The sequence below is a fragment of the Hypoxylon fragiforme genome (genome assembly GCF_022984875.1).
Source record: "Hypoxylon fragiforme strain CBS 206.31 chromosome Unknown GGS25scaffold_6, whole genome shotgun sequence".
In the NCBI taxonomy this organism is placed as follows: Eukaryota; Fungi; Ascomycota; class Sordariomycetes; order Xylariales; family Hypoxylaceae; genus Hypoxylon; species Hypoxylon fragiforme.
Window position 1 is genome coordinate 713,580 of NW_026054761.1, and position 19,519 is coordinate 733,098.

Consider the following 19,519-nt stretch of genomic DNA (forward strand, 5'->3'; position numbering starts at 1 on the left):
GCTACGTTACTTATATCTGTAAACAGAGCCATAGCTAACCTACCTATCAACGTGATACCGGACCCTTCAACTACGCAAGATTGGTAGAGAGTATCTGAGGTGACCAAAGCAAAATCGTTTGGTGAACCTCGGAGCCCATTATGGCCTCGATGGCACCATAAGTGATACGTATTCCACAGGTTGGGCTGCTCTGGGTAACTATGGCCAGTTGCGCGGTAGATGACTTAGATGAGCGTAGAAAAAAAAAAGTATTGCCCAAATTGCGCGTAGACGTGGGCCAGAGTGCAGATCCGAGATTATTTCTGAGGCTGCATCGCATCGTAGCCATCTCACGTCCTCTGATTCCTTCTCAAAAGTGATAAGCGAGCTTCCTTTGCGTGTTTGTTAATTGTTAATTTATGAAACGCGTATGCAATCGTCAGTTCGTTGGTGATTTTCCACTTCTGTAGGGCTGGGCGTGCAATCTTTTCTATACCATAACAGGCTTTACCCCTTTATGGAGAGAGTAGATGTATTCCACCTAAACCAAAGCTACCAGATGAATAACAGGTTGGTGCTTCAATGCTTGTCAACTATTACTGACGTCGAATATCTCAAGAAAAAAAAGAATTTCTAGAATACAAGCATCAATCAAACACTCGTGTCATTCGGGAAGGCCTTCAGTCTTTCCAATCGATATCCATTCCCGGAAGATGTTCATGGGCTGATTGAAATAACGAACTGCACCTTAGCGTCGATAGTAACGACCAACCAAGCAAACTAAGACCTAAACAATAAATGGTAAACTTGGAGGATTGTAACGCTCTTTAGCTACCTAGGTTGGTACTCAGAAATATTTACTTTTTTCTTCCGCTCATCTACGGCGTATAACCCACCGCTACCTACCTACCTAGGTACCTAACCCTAGGTAGGTAGTTACGCGTCAATGAGCCTCCATCCCCAAACACGCACCTAACCTAACCTAACCCACCGACCCCTGACGCCCTCTCATATCCCCCTTACATCCACACCCTCATCCTCACCCAACAGGATACTTAGGCATCCCCGTCTCCAACCAACACCTTACATTCTCCCTCAACTTCTTATGAAAATTCGCCACCGTGTCCTCCGCGCACCACGCCACATGCGGCGTCGTCACCAGATTCAGCTCCTCCTCCCCCCTCAGTCCCGCCGCCACCAGGGGGCTATTGTGCGGGCCCGCCGGCTCCAGCGCGTACACGTCGGTGCCGTAGCCCGCGATCCGGCGCCCCCGCAGCGCCGCCACCACGGCCCCTTCGTCCACGATCCCGCCCCGCGAGATGTTGATCAGGATCGCGTGCGGCGGCATCAGCGAGAGCTCGGGCGCGGAGATTAGGTTCAGCGTCGCGGGCGTGCGCGGCAGGCAGAGGGCGATGACGGAGCAGGTGCGGAGGAGCGTGCGGAAGGGCGTGCGGCCGCCTTCGCGTATATCAACACCATCTTCCTTCCCCTCCGCCTCCCCCTTCCTCGCCGAAACCAAAACCCTCATCCCCAGCGCCCCCGCGCTCTCCCCCAGCAACCGCCCCACCGCCCCAAACCCAACAATCCCCAGCGTCTCCCCCCTCGCCGTGCGCGGCGGCCTCCCGTCCGGCGCGTCCAGCACCCCCTGCAGCGTCCGCCTCTCCGGCCACCTCCCCGCCGCCAGCAGGTTGTGCGAGAGCACGAGCGACCGCCGCGTCGCGAAGTACAGCGCGAGCGCGTGCTCGGCGACGGCTGCGGCGTTGGCGTCGGGGGTGTTGCACACGGCGACGCGGCGGGCGCGGCAGGCGGCGAGGTCGACGTTGTCGGTGCCGGAGGCGACGAGGGCGACGAGCTGGAGGTGCGGGGTTGCGGAGGGGGAGAGGAGGGCGGCGGTCAAGGGGGCGATGGAGAGGATGAGGATGCTGGCGGGGCGGATGCGCGAGGCGATTTGGGAGGGCGTGGTGGTGGGGTACGTGTGGAGGGTGTAGGTGTGCCCTGGGGGCAGGGTGAGGGGGGGGATGGGGACGAAGAAGGTTTCGAGGGCGACGATGGTGTGGTGGGTTTGGGATGGAGGGGTTGGGGGTGAGGGTTGGGGAGCTGCTGTGGTTTGCGCCATGGCGACTGCTGGTGAGGTTAGGTGATGGTGCGAGATCTTGAGGTACGTGTGTTGGAGGTAAGTATGTAGTGTGGGATACTGCTACCTGACGAGTGATCTGATCTAACTATCTCTACACGTGTAAATATAGTCATCCTTGGTAGCATATACATTCTAGTATACCTAGGTACTTAGCTTGTAATTATTAGGGCGTAGCTGACGACAATTGCATGTGTCTTGTAGGTATAGGTAGGTAGCTACCCAATTCTCCCCGCGGTTGCGATGATGCAAGGTACGTAAATGTATGCTGGTAAGAGTGCATTGGCTTACTGGGAAGGTATAGAGTAGCGTATATTACCTAGGTCCTAGGTGCCCTACCTACCTGAGTCTGGGAATCATGGTGACTATCATCAGCTTATGTAGGTGGAACCCCGTTGCTGCAGGTGGTCAAGTACAAATACGCCCTATGCCGGAACTAACCAGATTTTGGCAAGGTCGCGATGCAAAGAACCCTATAAACCTGGCTATCAATGCATAGATGGGAATAGTTGGTGGTGGAAAAAATATTGTTGACATCATGGTGGTAAAGTAGTATCAGTAATTATTTATCCAACGATGGCACGACAGTTATAGAGCGAAGTGAGGTTATTGCAATGTCAATGTATTGATGGCTTTTAACGTAACTGCTACTAACTACCTAGTAACGTCTAAGGAGGTGTCCGTTCTACCTGCCCATAGTCTTGAAGTGTTATTCAAGGTTAATGTAGTCGTTGGATTACAGTAACGTGGCTCATCAATTCACCACCAGGCCGTATAAATAAATACCTTACAACTCAAGCATTGTAAAGTGTATTGGATTCGGCCTTCGGACTTTTCGCTTCGGTAAAAGGGCCCACCTGTTTCTCTTCCGCTGACCAACTCCGCCCGAGGAAATTTTTTTTCCATCTCTCTTTTTTTTTTTTTACGCCTTGACACGAGTCTCGCAGAGCTTCAGCTCGCCGAGCGCCTTGAACTCGGGGAGCGAGGTCAGGTTCTGAATCCACGCAACAACGTTGGGGATGCCCTTGCGCATCTCGGCATCGATGAGGAAGCCAGTGGAGAAGGATATCGGGCCCGCGATGATGACATCGGCGAGCGTGAGGTTGTCGCCAACGAGGTACTTCTTGCCGCCCTTGAGCGCGACCTCGAGGCGCTGCAGGGCGCGCTCGACGCCGCCGACGAAGAAGTTGTAGCGCGCCTCGTCGAAGGGGACGATCTTGAAGACGGTCATGCCGGCCGGCGGCGAGATGTTGTTGTTCAGCTCGCTCTCGGAGAAGTAGATCCACGAGTCGATGACGGCCTGCGTCTTGGCGTCGCTGCCGAGCAGCTGCTGCGCCTTGGGGCCAGAGTTCGCGAGGTACTTGCAGATGGCGGCGCCTTCGGCGAGGTTGAAGCCGTCGGCGCACTCGAGGGCCGGCACCTTGCCCATGGGGAACTTGGCGAGGAACTCGGGCGTCTTGTTGTCGACGCCCATCTTGAAGCCCTCGACGAGGGGCACGACGAGGCCATTGATGGCGGCTACGACTTGAGCCTGTGATGTATGTTAGACTTTCATGCAAGATATATGTAAATACTCAGACACGGTAATAAAGAATAGAAAAGTATTTATAACAAGTGTAAGGATGAAGAACTTACCCGTGTGACACGGTAGTTGCCGGGGTAAGAGTAGAGCTTAGCGAAGGGTGCCATGGTCGGTGATTTTAGTTAGGTTGTATTGGTGGATATGTAAGAAGAGAAGAGGTGAAGAGATGTTGCAATAGCAAGTGTTAATGTTGTAATTAGAGTAAAGTAACCTTGGAAGTCTATAAACTACTATATGTTAATACTCAACTTTTTACCCCTCAATAAAATATTTCTTAAAGAAGCGGGCAGGTGGTTCGAGACTTTATAGAAAAATGCAAGGCAGCCATAAGTCGTACCAAATCCAGATATATTATAGGTACCTAAATACCTAGTACTTACCTACTGTGCACTTACTTAGGTATTCTGCCTACATATGCACATTGATACCTACATATGTATGCATAGGAAGTGACCTTTGGCTTCTGAAAGAATCGGATAGATTTCCCATTAGCCACTGAAGTTAAGCCTTCCCGGTAATATTAAGAAAATGGATCTAATAGTAAGAACATCGAACCCTCTCGTTGGCCGAGCTCTGCCTTATCCATGTTTTCTCGTCAGCCGTTTTGGGCTTGGAAGCAATGTAGTAAGGCGATTCCCGATGTATGTCGGAGGTACAATATGATATGTCGAGGCGGCAGAGGCGGTGAATCCATTATCTTCCATGGTTACTCCTCCTTTACTGCCTCGATGTGGGAGTGTCTTTTTGCTTTTTGCTGACAAATTAGTAATGAGAGTTAATTAATTGCACCCACGACTTATATTGAAACATATGTCTCCTCATTGTCTGTCGTCTTACCGACCTTGAAGTGATACATGACATATACATGACATAGATATTCAGTAGCCCTGTAGGTAGTACTAAAAAAGTATCTACCAAGTGCTTAACTACTAACCTAGGCAACTGCATCGTATGTGCGTATAGGCATCCATAGATGTGATGAATTGATCCCCGAGATACTACCTACAATATGTAGCTTCCAAGGTTGCATTAGTCCGGGCACTTTAGTCTCGGTGCTCGCGTGTACGATAGAAAACGTTATACGGATGGGATGTAGATAATGTTTCTCCACGCAGTTTCACCACCTAATACCAACAACTATCAACAGCATTTTTTGATTGGTTATGGAATCACACGACGGACACATCTTTCATTCTTACGTTAACGATAATACTAGTCCACAATGCTACATCCCTACCAGGTCATAAATTTCTAGGAGGAAGAAAGCCCGGCCAGCTTCCTTCGGACTCCTACCTACGTACCTAAGGTTAGGCAGTTCTTCTCCCCTAGATATTACTCAGCTCTACCATCTAGTATTCGTAGTATCCCGTAAATATAAAATTCTGAATCGGCCCTTGCCACGGGAGCAACTTCTGCTTGGCCTGATTCTTCACAATCCAGCTCGTCTCCTCGACCCCGACAGTATAGTTATGCGTCACGGGGCCGCCGCGGACATACAGCACCGCAGCCTGCCGTGCGCCCTCGCCCGCGTCGATTAGCTCGCGGTCGCCCGGGATGTAGCACTCGTACTCGGCGAGGACGTCGTAGCTGCGCAGCCGCTGGCCCACCAGCAGCTCCCAGCTGCCCGTCTCCTCCCCGTACGTGGCTTCATCGCAGAGCAGGACCTCGTAGAAGAGCCCCATCGTCAGGCCAGAAGGCGCGAGGTCCAGCTGGTAGTATTCGACCGAGTCCCCGCCGGGAGCGGAGTAGCTCTTGATGACGTCGAGGTGCGTGATGGGCCGCTGGCCGAAGGTGACGCTGAGGTTGCGCCAGCTCGCTTCGGGGCGCAGGAACGCGGCGCGCGTGGCCTCCGAGTGGGCCCAGGGCAGTCGCCGGAAGGGCAGCGTGTAGTCGCCGTGCAGCGTCAGGAACGCGAGTCTTCTCTTATCCGCCGCCGTGAAGCAGTCCGCCGTGTGAAATAGGCCTTTGAATTTGCTTCGCCATAGCGGATTTATTTGCAACGGGCTCGGATCGATCTCCGTAGTGTAATAGGCGGTTTCTGCTGGGGAGTAGCCGATCATGGCGGTGTTCTGGACGTTGTGGATGGCATCCTGGACGAGGATGTGGAGGCGCCGGTTGGTGCGTTGCGCGGTAAGTAAGGCCTGGAGGTCGATGAGGGCGAGGGTCTCCAGGATGAGGAGGAGGATTTCGTTAGGTAGATTTAACAGATTAGCCATCTTTTCGGAAGGGGGAGAGTGGGATGTGTCGGCATGGAGAAAAAGGAGTAGTAGAGAGATGTGATGGATGCAATATACACAGAATCACAGATACAACGTTAGGTAATATATGTAATATATGTATTATCTTAACTATGCAGGTATGTATTTATGTGCTGTGTGTACGTATGGTATACAACATGTAGCATTTTCGCATCGTAATAGTATAGTGGGGATGTTATGATGGCGTGTCGCGATCTGATTTACTACAGAATACTACTAGACTAGTACTAGTAGTAATCTCTTGGCTCTGATCTCATATGCTGTAATCAGTGCATCAGATTCTGCTATATGAATATTCAGGCAGGGTAGGCAGGGTATACAACAATACCGCTACATCATTGATGTGTGCTTAAGTGGGTCTCTGAACCCTATTTGCTATATGTACCTACTACTAGTAGTATTTGCTACCTATTTGCTACCTATCTGCTACCTATCTGCTACCTATCGCTTGCACGCGGAACTGACTTGGTACTTGACTTACCAACATTGATGCAGATAGAGGTATGAAAGAGGAACAGCACAGCCGCCAAGACATGAACGATCCAAGTTGCAACATCGAAGCTGATAAACAGGCCTAGTCGTCATTGAAGAATATCTCAACTTTCATTTTAATTCATCTGATCCTCATATCTCCCTAGGTATCCATCATGGCGGCCATCACTAACCTTCCTATCGAGTTACTCCAGCTCATCGCTGGAAGATGTTCTGCCTCGGATATCATAGCCTTGAGTTCGACATGCCGTTACCTCAACAGAGCGTGCGACAGCCCTGCCGTCTTCCAAATGTCGTTTGAGCTCTATGTATGAGGTTACTCGAGGCCATCATTTCCATCATCTGATATTTTGAGCTGACACAAGGGAATTAGCTCCCCGAAATTACGTCAACTGCCTTCAAGGACAAGAGTGCGCTGGTACGCTTCATGAGAGACTATATCGAGGGACCGAAGAAGCCCTGCCAGCGTAATGAAGGGCCGAAAATGGCCTGGCTATGCCTTGCCATGGCTATCTCTCGACTTCCGCGCTTTTCATCTGAATTAGAGCAAGTGGCATCTACTGTAAAAGCTCAGGCGGCCCTAAGGATTCCGGAGTTAAGTGAAGATACCCAGGAGTCTCTAGAGGGGCTTATGGCTTTTCTATCTACCTTACTAGTTTGGGGATGTAGGTGCATGCTTTTATCGAATCTCTTTCGGTGTAATATAATAGGGCCATCGTTATTGACACTAGCATGAAAAACGTAGACACAGACATTGAGAAGGCGGGCGTTGGTACTCTACTTGACGATTTATGTTCCATCTTCTTTCCTCGCACGCCGACAATAAACTATCTGAGGATTGACCAGTCCATGGATGGGGAACATCCTCTGCAGTTCGCCTTTTGCTTGGCTATGGCCAATCTCGAGATATGTCAGCCATCTTACACGTCTAGTCTCTCCTCCGGAGATCCAAGAAACGACCTGGCTCCCAATATGGTTCGCCTCATGAATGCCGTAGGCTACAAGGGCCACATGTTGGGCCCAGGATATGAGACATTCCGAACATCTTGGATTGGCAAACAGACACACGGGCTTTTCATCTCTACATTTATAACGCAGAACGTCTATTACGGATTACAAGGTAGAAAACCCAACATTTTTTCTCGCCTTATAAGCATTGCAATGATGACCAGAAAAAAAATAGCTTCCAACCAGCTGCCGAGCGTGAAGAAGATCGAATTCGTCCCCTCTTGGTATCTTACAGGTGACACGTCCCCGACTGCTGAGCATACAACTCCATCGGGAGCTACCAGTCTTCGACCACGGTTTCCCATGGTTAGTCCTAATCGTGTAGCTATCTCGGGGAAGAAGGGGCGTTATTTCCACCCCTTCTCCGGCGACGAATGGTGGGCTTGGTACACGACACGAGTGCGCAATCTGGCGAGACATATCGATGAGGGAGAGTGGTGTGGCTACTACACGTACGATCTACATTTGGGGAGCCGTGTAGACCCGATCATGGAGAATATACGCTTTCGCAGAACTAACCCGGACGAAGACACAAACGGAGACACGGACGGAGACACGGATGGAGACACGGATGGAGACAAGTACTCAGTCGAGGCACTGGACTGCGTAGATGGAATTGGGAGCTTTACGTTGCGTGGTGTAGTGAACGCCTCAGATGCGGCCTGCACTATTCAGATTCGGAAGGAATACGCCAACCATGGATTCGACTGGCAGGGCCGAGTTACGCCGCTAGGAATCTGCGGCACCTATAGTCACTGGTGGAATCGCACATTACAGCCTAGTGGGTATTTCTGGCTTTGGAAGAGAGAGTGGATGGACGCTCCTGGTATGTAGACGCGTTGGATTCCAGTATCTACCTAGGTAAAGCTGTGATTATTACATGTAAATCGTTCCTTATGGGCAGGAAATTGGAGGACATAGGGCGAAAGAAATAATAAGGGGCGGGAACTTGGGCGGCTATCAATCTGGTTTCATTTTCTCTTGGTTTTCCTAATACCTGCCTAGGTAGTGTTCACGTCGCCGGCCAGAACATGGTCAATGACTTTTCATATAATGATATATGTACCGTGGAAGGCTTATCACATACTCTAGGTAGGACAATAAAGAGCCCAAACGGGTATGCAAAGCGTACCTACAATATGCCTACCTAGGTATTTAGCCCACGAGAAAGCGACTGCACGGCGTTTCCTTTAAATGAAACAATTGCACAACTCAAGATTGAACGCCTCCCCTTCCGGATCCGGGAAGCGGGATAGCATACCTAATGTGGGTGAGCATAACGGATAGATAGATAAATACCTAGCATTGCTGGAAGATTAAGGTTGATTCCCTCTAATCTTAACCAGCAGACCAGGCCAAGTCTCTGGAAGGGAGGGAGGGAGGGACGCACAAGGGTTCTTATACGCTTGCTGCCCGCGGTAACGTAGTTTTTTTTTTCTTCCTATTTTCGGCTTCCGGCGCCGAAGGATGGATGGATGGACTAGGTACGTAGGTTAGGTGGTTTACGAAGGCGGCGCAGTGTTGCAAGCTGCCTCTTTTTTTTCTTTTCTTTGGAGGGTCTTTTCCCTTCTTTTTTCTACACAAGCTTGAAGGGAGTTGATGGGAATATGGGTATGGCATGGATGGTATGGTGCACAGCCTTGTGATGGGAGCGGGCGAAGCTATGCGACTGAAGGCATGAAGGCATTTAATGCTTGTTTGCTTGGGTATCTGTGTGTGTACGGCTGTAACTATATGATAGGAGGGAGGGAGGCAGCTAGCTAGGTGGCGAGGAAGAGGGCTGCTCATGAAGTAGCTGATCCGAAATTGGTAGGGGTGGCAATTAACTGTGGCGATTCATGGCAAACGTTGAGGTCGTGGATATATACGTCCTACCCATTTACATGAAATCAATGAATCTAAATTGAACCGATTAAAGATCTGGTAAGTCGAGCCATAGTTATTGGTGTTTTGTTTAAGTTCTCCCACACCTTCTCACTGCCAACATCGAATTTTCAGCATCGCACAGCATATATATAGGTATGCACGACATACATGCACAATGTAGGTTGGATACCTACCTGCCTACCACCTGCATGTAATTCATGATGTTTATTCTCTTGTTTCTTTCTTTTCGTGATAAACTACCTACCTCCCTAGGTACACATGCAATATGATATCGCGCGCCGTGACGTTTTTCTAGCGCCCGCCTCGCCATGAAATCCGTATGACTATTTCGCCCTGGGTATTAAACAGCCAATCATGCCCCCTATGCAACACAGCCCTCCAAACGTAAAAAACTTTCGGTATAACATTGATTTGCACGAAGCCTTGAACTTCGTTTTGTAGCCCCCATCGAACATTGCGTCGGTCGAAAAAAGGGGGGAGTTGGGGGTTGGGGGGGGGGGGGGGGTTGAACGAAAAGCCCCCCGCGACTCTAGTTAACGTCGCAAACGCAACTTTGATTCATTCCGCCTCTTCTTTCTTTTCCCTTTTTCTCTCACTGGGGCCGAAACCAACATGCAAGCGAAGAACCGCTCAAGTTCTGCCCCGCCCCCCCCAAACGCGAATATATCCCCATATCCATTTATATGCACAGAATAGATAACTCAACTCAACTCAACTCCCAAAAAATAAAAAATTACTGCGGCGTTTGCTGCTGCTGATTCTGCTGATACGCCGGCTGCGGCGCGGGCATTGGGGGAACCTGCATGCCCGGCTGCGGCTGGTATCCCTGGGGGGCGGGGGGCGCGGCGTTGCGCTGGCGGATGACGACCTCGTTGTCCTGCTGCGTGAGCGCGCAGCACGGGCACCAGTACGACACGCAGCAGTCGTCGAAGCCGCTGCCCTCGATCTGGTAGCGCTCGCGGATCTCGGAGCGCTTGAGCATTGCGTAGCTGAAGGGGGTTAGTTTTTGCAATCTTTTTTTTTGGTGTAGGTGGGGGGGAAGGGTGGAAAACGTACATCCATCCGCAGCCGGTAAAGCAGTTTATCAGCCCGTGGATCATGCAGTCGCTGTTCATCATGTCCGCGGTCTGCATCGATGGGTCCCGGATTCGCTCGGAGGTCTGTCCGAGGACTATGGGACATGTCGTGTTAGTATCTTCTTTCCTTTCTTTTACTCTTTTTTTTGGGGGGGGAGGGTTGCGATGGAGGTGTGGCGCTTACGGAGACATGGGAAACACCATGATAGCAGGCAGCTTGTGCATGGCGAGCAGTCGCAGAGACTCGCCTGCCATTTACCGCCTTGCTGGCCAAACGCCGACCGGTCTAGTGGTTGGTGTTGGTGAGGGTAGGGGTGCTGTTGTTGAGGCGGATATGCTTGTTGTTGTTGCGGTTGCGATTCTGGACTCTTGTAGTGTTCTTGTATGGGAGGCGATTGTACAGGCGGTTGGCCTTGCATTGGCTGCTGTGGGTGGTACTGATACTGAGGCTCGGTGTTGTGAGGGTATTCGGGCCCGCTTGCCACCACATATTTCTCCTGAGAGATATCCATTGTGTCTGCCTGATTTATTTTGGGCTGGTTTTGGCCGACTAAAAGTTGCGTATCGTTTTTGCGCGCGGATGGTAAGTTGTTGAAGTTTACGAATAAACGAACGAGGCCAACTGGGTGGTATGATCAATTTAGAGAAGAAAAAGGATCAAAAGAACAGAATTCAAATCGACATTTATCTTTCAGGGGTGATTCTTGGTTAATAAAGGTCTGACTAGGCTGCTTTACCTAGCACCTACCTAGAAAGACAGGTGATGGCACAGCCTTTGGCAGACCCCGAATCACGTTAATGATGGATTCACGGTCCAGCATAAACACGTTAATGTCATCATTAGATCTGCAAGCTAATCTGCGGCTGAGTTATAGTTGCACAGGGGTTCGGACTCGGTCCTCATTTCCTTTTCTTTAGGTACATATATACGAAGTAGTGTATTTGTTCAACGATGGCCCAGACCCCCTTAGTGTGTCTATCCCCTTTACGGTGGCCCAATAAGACAGCTGTGCCAAAATGAAAATAATGATTGAGCTATTCCGAATTTAGTAGGCAGTCCCACCTTTTAAGAAAGAAAGGCATGTATATCGGTACTTTAGCTAGTTATACTGGATAATTGAATAGTATTTTCTTAAAAATGTCATATTTTTTACCCGTATGGTCATGTGACATGGCTATATAAGATTATGTAATAACTATTCCCACATGGATAGTTTTCTGAAACATATAGCTACATATATGCAACCGGTATCAATCAAAAGCTCATTTAATTACGGATTGAATGATGTAGGTTGCATACTGGTGCGATATCTGGTTGAAAGGTTATTCAGGTAGATATATCGTGTGTCATCACGTGATACCCCTTAGCGTGACCTCCAGGCGGCTCCAAGGGCTCCTAGCGTGGCTACAAGGGCTCTTACTATGGCTCTAGGGGTGATCACGTGCCGTCCGGCCTGCCACCTATTTAGTTGATTAACTTTGCAACCACGTATCGCCTCAATTCGAGACCTATATCAATCAATTCTTAATTGAATGCACTTTCAATTGGATTTGGTTGCATATATGTAGCTATATGTATCAGAAAATTATTCAACATAAGAGGCTAGACCTTTGATTAATACGAAATGTGGTAGGTATAGGTAAGGGATATGTGGCTAGGGTATATGTGGCTAGGGTATATGTGGCTAGGGTATATGTGGCTATGGTATATGTGGCTAGGGTATATGTGGCTAAGAAGTGTGTGTAACAAGTAGGTAACTAGCTTAGTGCCTTTTACGCTTATTAATAAAAGTCACGTTTAAATCATAAATGCATCGTACATGCAAGTTATTAGGTATGTAGGAAAAAGGGATATAACCAGTACTTAGCTTACTATATAAAGTAGTATGGTAGCTTAAGTACTTTTTATGCAAGCTGTACACGTATATAACAGTATTTACTTATCCATAAGCCTCTCTAAGTACAATCCACTCTTTTCACGTACTCGTAGCACTGTTCTTAATTTCTAAATTCGGAATAGTCAATCTTAATTTTTGATTTTGGCACAGATGTCTTATTGGGCTACCATACCCTTAGTGAGTCTAGTTATATATTTTACATTGGTAGGTGAGCTAGGATACGAACAAGGCATGCTAATTTCTAAGCTCGAAACGGCACATTAGACGAGTTACAAGTTACAACATGTGTGATGCATGATACAAACTGATCAGTGGTGTAATACTCCGCAACAGAATAATATATGTAGCTCCATTAGTCCACATCCAGTTGGTATGACCTCCCTACCAGGTACGTGTAATAATATGTCTATCATTCAGCCCTAGGCCAGGGTTAAATAGGCGGCGTAAGGCAGAAGCCATTGCTAGGGTTTTAGGGCCTTGGGGAAACATGGGGCACTGCACCTTATGATGGTGTTGTGATGATCTTTGGTCTTGCCCAGGTAAATAAAGACTTCTGCCAAACAGCTGCCTAGGCTAGATTTCTTTTCCTTGACTCTCGAGGTTCAAATATCCATTTGGTGTTTACCTATAATTAATACTCAGGTACTAATAACCTCTATCACTCAGGGCTGGGCAATAGTACACAGTCATGAAATGCTCAACATCCACAGGCGGCACAGGTTTAAGACAACAGTTGATGACGGACGGTTGCTATATTTAGCAGACGATCAGCAGCACGATGTACCTACAGTACAAGCCTCCTCACGCCAACAGTTACATTCACGGATTCCAATCGGTATTCGATCTACCTAACGCATAAGCGCAGCATTCCATTTTCTTCTGTTCCGACTTGTCATCTTCCGCGCCGCAAATTCCAAAAGGTGTGGTGTTTCATGAATAATCCGATGGAGTACTCAATGAAGTAGTTTTCTTTTTTTAGTAGTTTTTATAATATGACATTTCTGACTCGACAAAATGGTCATATTTGGAAACGCACCTTTCCAGATTCGATGTGAAGCCGCTTCACCCCTGTATGTCTGTATGTTGAATTGTAATCACAGGCCATTGTTAGCGGTGTGGATGCACCTGGGGCTCGCGTCTTCATCGCTCGAGTACCTTCACGCTCACACGAAGTCGCGACATCCCTAGCACCGTCTATGATATTCACCAAATCGACAGAACTGTAAAGTCATTTCGCATATGATAGAGTCGACTATCTGACCAAGTTTGACGGGAAGGCATGAGGAGGTTCTACACGGAAGCCCGAAGGCACTGCGAATCGAGAGGAGCCTTACATGAAATGCCCCAGAAGAGATATAACCTCAGGGCCATGCCTCTAACCTTACCCACCACCTATGCGTTTCGATTTGGCGACACGATGGATATGTTAGAATGACGACCAATAGGTTTATCATATGTTATTACTCTATGATTAATATACCTAGGTAACTAACCTATGACTTCTTGTTATCCAAATAAACTCACTATTAGGTATATACCTACCTACTAAGCAGTATACGAAACAGTTTATCTAGGCACATTCCTCTGTATGAGATGTAATTTTCGTGTTACAGTACAACTGCAACCAAGAAGAAGGAAGAGGAAAGGAAGAAAGCTTGCTTTATTCCTAACTACGATGGCGGAGTGCCAATATATGGCCATAAGGGCCATATGGCTCTAGTGGAGCCTAAGGGTGCCTGAGGCACCTGCAACACTACTTTATATTTACATCGTAAAACCTTCCATCAACAGTAAATTCACGACGCCAATCCTGTGTCATGATGGATTTGTATTCCTCTCGGGGGTTTGTGATTGCGTCCACAAGCTCTGGAAGAGTAGAGGAAGTAGAAATGACGGAATATTTTCGTAGCAATTCCAACGATCGTAAAATCCAAAGTTCCTTAGATAATTCATAAATCTCATTCCGAATCTCGTCTTTCCGAACCCTAAGTTGAGTGCTCCGCACTAACCCGTCGTCGCCTGAGGGCATTCGTGGAGACGTTTGCCATTCACCATCATCAATCTTCCATTGAAGACTGCCCTGTGTTGATCGATATATCCACTCTCTGGGCGGTCCGGGTATTTTTATTCTGAAATAGCCGCTGACATCTTCGGGCTGATATTTTGGGTCAAGACAAGATAAGTAGGAAGCGTCGAAACACGGCTCCTCAAGCCACTGCTCCCTGAATAATCCAAAGCACACCGGTAAAATCATCCAATATATATCCCAATGCTTGTATCCCGGTGCGTATCCTAACCGAGGCAACTTCACTTTTTCGACAATCGATTCTAAACCTGTGTCAAAGAATACTATATGGAACATCGAGCTCAGCCCAATTGAAGTCGTGTTCAAGATGTTCTGCAATCTCCGGATTTCTCCATATAGCGTGTCCCCTATGTATAGTTCTTCGGACCTGGTCTTGAGCCCGAAAGAAAGGTCTAAGCAAGCAGCAACCAAATAATAGTCATTGTTTTTCTTAACTGGGTGTTGAGTAGCAGTGGAGCCAGGTAGCGGCTCTTCCATCTGATTTTCCTCGCGAAGGATTAGCCAAATTTCTCTGGTTTCGGTGGGGAGGTGAAAGATATGGTCACATCCGGGCATAACTATTTTGTCAAGCTCTACCTTGCTGACTATGTAAAGAGCCGGGCCAGTATTTTGCTTCAGCTTGAAGATTTCTCCTCCCTCTTGGCTGGCCCCCATCTTTGTAGGAGTATGAGGTATGGTGAACAAGTGCTGTAGGCGCATATCAAGCAAGGCACCAGTCCGTGAACACACCAAGGGTTTATCATTGCCTATTCTCTCAATTCTTTCATGAAACTTTTCTAGCCTACCTCCACTTCCAACCCCCACAGAGTCGCCGGTTAGCTCTATAAGTCTGTGTTGCGCTTCTATAACGCCCGGCATCATTCGAAGCTCATAGCGTAATTTATCAAATTCATAGTCAGCTGGACGCTTGGAATATTTCCACTCTATTATTGAATTCCACTCAGGGACCCATGAAGGAACTGATCTCTGAGGTAGAACGCCAGTGGCATAAAATAGAAACCAACCAGTACGCTCTACCAAGAGGCAATGCGCGAAGAACCCAATGCACACGTGTTGTGCAGACACAGAGTAGTCTGGCTCAATCCCATGATTGGGGCTAGGTAGTAGAGCTAGTATAGCAAATAAACGATCTCTGGGATCCGTACACCGAGATTTGGAGACAAGCTCTAAAGCATCCCATGTGTTTTGCACCAGAAATTTTTGCCGACAAGCGTGCTCAAACCACGGTGTTGGCCATTCTTCCCAGTTCCAGTTTATGAGAGTGGTTCTCGAGTCGATGTTGATCTCTCTCTGGCCAACACGCATGGCCATGCGCGGAGCGAAGACCAACTCTTGAATAATCCAGATTCTTTTAAAATATTTTCGCTCCAAGATTTTTTCAAGTTCTTGTTTCATAGATACTATGCTCATCTCATGAAGCCATTGACGACGAGGATACCGATCATCGAAAGTAGGTGTAACATCCGGTCCCAAGTACACCACAACCTTGGTGCAGTGCCTGTAGATCTGTGACATCTTTGCCACCTGCTCTGCGCGCTCTTGCATATTTCTCTGGTTTATACAAAGAGAGTCGATCCAAATCAGACGTATACCTCTCGTCGGCCGCATAAATCGAACCAGGTCCCAGCAGTTCTGTGTCTGGAAAAGGACATCCCAATACGGGCCGATGAATATCGGACGACACAGTGAGGCATCCCCGTCATCTCCAGCCCATGTATATGAGACTGCCTCATACTCGGGATGGTATTCGTCGCTATGAGTTTCTAAGGTAACATGTGTAGGGGAATCCTTGTCGGGACCGGTAGTCAGGCACAGCAGTCGGAATTCATTCGACGCAAGAGTAACAGGGTAGATTGCAGACTGCGTGGTGGTGGCCAACGTGGCACGTTCTACACCACCACCACCACCATATCGAGACAGCGGAACAGTACCGGCGTTGGTACCATCGGACAAATTTCCATCACGATAAGCTACTGTTCGAGGCCACCAGAGTTTCTTATCTTGCGCAGGTTCATCGGGGGGCGGCTGTGTCACGTTTAAGTTGAAGGAGCGTTGCTCGGAAAGGATATCTTCCATTGACGGCTTGCTGTGGCATGATTTACAGAAAGGGATTGAATCCTTGATAGTAATATCTGGATTCATGCATGATGGATGATGCCAGCGACAGGTGAAAGTAGAAGATAGAGAGGCCGGGGGTTCCCTCTCATCTAAGTCAGGTTGGATAGACATATCTACCTAGGTAGGTAGGTGCTTATTATATAATGGGCATCAAGTAGGTAGATATGATATTATAGCTGGAATAAACAATCGCTGCCTTCTTTCTTCCTTTGCTTTTCTCTCTAATAAATGTCATATGAGCCCAAAGATGCAGGTAGGTGTCTATTTTCTGTGCTCACGCCAGGGTGCATTTAAAATGCCTACCTACTCACCCTACCTATGCAGCTACAGTTACATTTCAAAAGACGTAATCGCAAAATACCTACATGGGCATTGCAACGAACTGTTGCAGGTGCCTCAGGCACCCTTAGGCTCCACTAGAGCCATATGGCCCTTATGGCCATATGTTGGCACTCTGCCATCGTAGTTAGGAATAAAGCAAGCTTTCTTCCTTTCCTCTTCCTTCTTCTTGGTTGCAGTTGTACTGCAACAAGATACATAGCAGCCACCACCTAGGTTCAACTTCCAAGGGGTCAAGTTCGAAAGTCACGAAGAATCGCTCTAACCTAGGTAGGCACCTAGGTTTGCTTTATGCCCAGGTGGGTGGAAGAATTAAAAGCTTTGTACAAGAAACTCCTCAACTACAAACCCCTCCCGGACCATTTAGCTAACTGGAAAGGGGGATATCGGCCACCAATAAACCTTCCTCTTCGCAACTTTCACTACACACCCATCACCAACACAAGCATCTGCCCACACAACAGCTATACTTAATAGCCCCCATCTCAAAGCACCGAGTTGTAAAAGTTGAAGAACCCGTGAGGATCGTAGCGCTTCTTGAGGCTGCGGAGGCGCTCGAGGCGCCAGGGCTCCCAGCCGTACATGGCCTGCAGGGGCTCGTCGCCGTGGGCGTAGTTCATGTAGACGGACTCGACGGGGTAGCCCGAGTGCTCGGGCTTGAAGATGTCGTCGCGCCAGCGGCGGCCCCAGGCGTCGGCGACGCCCGCCACGCTCTCGTCCGTGTACGTCGTCTGCAGCACCGCGAGGATCGCCGAGTAGTCGCGGTTGCCCGCCGCCGTCTTCGCCGGGTCCTGCGCCACCACCGCCTGCTGCCCGAACACCTCGTAGAAGATGAGCGAGCTCGACGCCAGCGGGTTGTTTGTGACTAGGTCCACGTACGAGTCGTACAGCTCGAGCTGCTGCGGGATGTCGAACTTGCCCATGTTCACCGTGAAGGTGTTGTACTCGAACCCTTCGGTGCAGGCGAGGTCGATGATGCCGTTGGCGGCCTCGTGGGGGATCCGCTCCCAGGGGATCATCGTCACGTTGAGGGTGAGACGCTCGATGTGGGTTCCGCTCGCGTTCTTGGTCGCGAAGAGATCGGTGAATTTGTTTCCTTGCTCTAGAGTACCGGCGTACACGATGTTGAGGAAGGAGACAATCTAATTGGGTTTAGTTAGTATGCGAACTCAATACTCCGACGTTCAGAAGAATATCGCTTACCTCTTGGGTGGGTGGGTCATAGTAGATGAACATGTCCAATGCGAGACCTGCGTCTAGGGTTGGGATGAGGTCGTTGATGACACCCAAAACACCGGCTAGAGAATCGCTGGTAAAGGTCATGTCGGCGTTGTAAGTCAGACCACCGTTCTGCAGAGGCCAAGTCTTGTATGTGAACTCGAGAACGATGCCAAAATTGTGGCCAGCTCCTCGCATAGCCCAGAACAAGTCGGAGTTCTTGGTTTCGGATACGTCAAGGACAGAGCCATCCCATAGAACGACTCGCATCTTGGTGATTGCGTCGACGATCAAGCCGTACTTGCCCTGGAGACGGCTGTGACCGCCACCGAGGCTGGCACCACCGACACCGACGCATGCGCAAGCGCCGAGGGCTGTAGCCTTGTGTTAGCCAGAGAGAAATGTGAGAAATGTGAAATATGTCAGCACTTACGTAGCTCTCTGCCGGCAGCATAAACGACTGGGTAGAGGTCTCCAAACAAAGCTCCGCCACCCACGGAAACAGACTTGTCGGGATTCATCGTGATCTTGTTGATTCTCTCCATGTTGATCAATACAACGTTCTGCGCAGTAGCCAATGTGAGTGTGTTGCCGTGGCCGCCGCCCATGGCTAGCCATGAGATGTTGTGGCTGGACATGTACTTGAGCTAAACACATGGTCATGTCAGTTACTTCCTAGGTACCCATGAACAATATCTGCGTTGATTTACATACAGCAACGGAGACATCACGCTCTTCACCGGGAAAGAATGCGACGCTGTACGAGGGAGCGCTCCAGGTCGACCATCTCGACGTGTCGTTCTCCCACTGAGGAGAGTCAGGGGTGACGATTGAGCCGTGAGAAGAAAATTTGAAGTTCAGCGCAGGAGCTGCCCTCTCTTCTAAGTATTGCACAAGAGCGTCGCCGCTGCTGGTACTCCACGAGGTAGGGCTAGCTGTAGCTGCGGAGGCGAAGATCGCCAGCGCGTTGAGGATGGTGCGGGAGAGCATGATTGGACGGGCAATGCAAACGGGAGAACTCGCTTTTTCCTTTTGACTGGATCAGAGAAGGAAGCTGTCGGATGATGCGATGAGGTTTCCTGTCAAAAAGAGACCCACGATACACCATACTTTATATCCATAGCTAAGCTGACAGCTCCTCTCATGGAATTGTGCCTGTCATCAAGTTGTGCGCCTCTCATCATCGGCGAACTTTAGACCAAGAGAGATTTCGGAAGTCATCAACCCCAACTAGCAATGAAGACCGACACCACCAGGGCACCCCAGTGAGGCACGCTTAACTGCACGCTTAGCTGAAGAACAAGGCTTAGAGCTGAACTGAATCTGGGGCATTTTCCCGACTCACGCCCCTCCCCTTCCACGATCCCCGAGCACCCCTGATACCAAGACTTCTGGATACTCCGTTTTCCTCACCCACGCTGCCTATATCAGCATGGCGAAAGCC

General features: G+C 49.1%; 7 protein-coding genes across 7 annotated transcripts; 1 reads left to right on the plus strand and 6 right to left on the minus strand.

Moving 5' to 3' along the window:
* Positions 1-350: 350 nt before the first annotated feature.
* Positions 351-2,498, minus strand: GGS25DRAFT_532251 (uncharacterized protein). The gene has a single exon (XM_049265567.1). The coding sequence runs from the start codon at positions 2,093-2,095 to the stop codon at positions 1,019-1,021; it is 1,077 nt and encodes a 358-aa protein (XP_049115404.1). The 5' UTR covers positions 2,096-2,498; the 3' UTR covers positions 351-1,018.
* A 343-nt stretch (positions 2,499-2,841) lies between these two features.
* GGS25DRAFT_315794 (glutathione S-transferase) lies at positions 2,842-4,037 on the minus strand. The gene is made up of 2 exons (XM_049257765.1): positions 3,749-4,037; positions 2,842-3,644 (listed from the first exon to the last, which is right to left on the minus strand). Exons 1-2 carry the CDS (start codon positions 3,800-3,802, stop codon positions 3,036-3,038), a joined length of 663 nt encoding a protein of 220 aa, XP_049115405.1. The 5' UTR covers positions 3,803-4,037; the 3' UTR covers positions 2,842-3,035.
* A 505-nt stretch (positions 4,038-4,542) lies between these two features.
* Positions 4,543-6,144, minus strand: GGS25DRAFT_494043 (uncharacterized protein). The gene has a single exon (XM_049261319.1). It carries the CDS (start codon positions 5,909-5,911, stop codon positions 5,045-5,047), a length of 867 nt encoding a protein of 288 aa, XP_049115406.1. The 5' UTR covers positions 5,912-6,144; the 3' UTR covers positions 4,543-5,044.
* A 190-nt stretch (positions 6,145-6,334) lies between these two features.
* GGS25DRAFT_494047 (uncharacterized protein) lies at positions 6,335-8,810 on the plus strand. The gene is made up of 3 exons (XM_049261320.1): positions 6,335-6,753; positions 6,819-7,110; positions 7,191-8,810. The coding sequence occupies exons 1-3, from the start codon at positions 6,601-6,603 to the stop codon at positions 8,285-8,287; spliced, it is 1,542 nt and encodes a 513-aa protein (XP_049115407.1). The 5' UTR covers positions 6,335-6,600; the 3' UTR covers positions 8,288-8,810.
* Positions 8,811-9,838: 1,028 nt separating this feature from the next.
* On the minus strand, positions 9,839-11,071 carry GGS25DRAFT_315871 (PLAC8-domain-containing protein). Its single transcript, XM_049257767.1, has 3 exons — positions 10,601-11,071; positions 10,397-10,511; positions 9,839-10,329 (listed from the first exon to the last, which is right to left on the minus strand). Exons 1-3 carry the CDS (start codon positions 10,926-10,928, stop codon positions 10,074-10,076), a joined length of 699 nt encoding a protein of 232 aa, XP_049115408.1. The 5' UTR covers positions 10,929-11,071; the 3' UTR covers positions 9,839-10,073.
* Positions 11,072-14,067: 2,996 nt separating this feature from the next.
* GGS25DRAFT_532271 (heterokaryon incompatibility protein-domain-containing protein) lies at positions 14,068-16,476 on the minus strand (the record flags this gene model as incomplete). Its single annotated transcript, XM_049265568.1, has 1 exon — positions 14,068-16,476. One exon carries the CDS (start codon positions 16,474-16,476, stop codon positions 14,068-14,070), a length of 2,409 nt encoding a protein of 802 aa, XP_049115409.1.
* An 860-nt stretch (positions 16,477-17,336) lies between these two features.
* Positions 17,337-19,223, minus strand: GGS25DRAFT_315906 (FAD binding domain-containing protein). The gene is made up of 4 exons (XM_049257768.1): positions 18,790-19,223; positions 18,509-18,722; positions 18,061-18,449; positions 17,337-17,999 (listed from the first exon to the last, which is right to left on the minus strand). The coding sequence occupies exons 1-4, from the start codon at positions 19,063-19,065 to the stop codon at positions 17,343-17,345; spliced, it is 1,536 nt and encodes a 511-aa protein (XP_049115410.1). The 5' UTR covers positions 19,066-19,223; the 3' UTR covers positions 17,337-17,342.
* Positions 19,224-19,519: the final 296 nt, after the last annotated feature.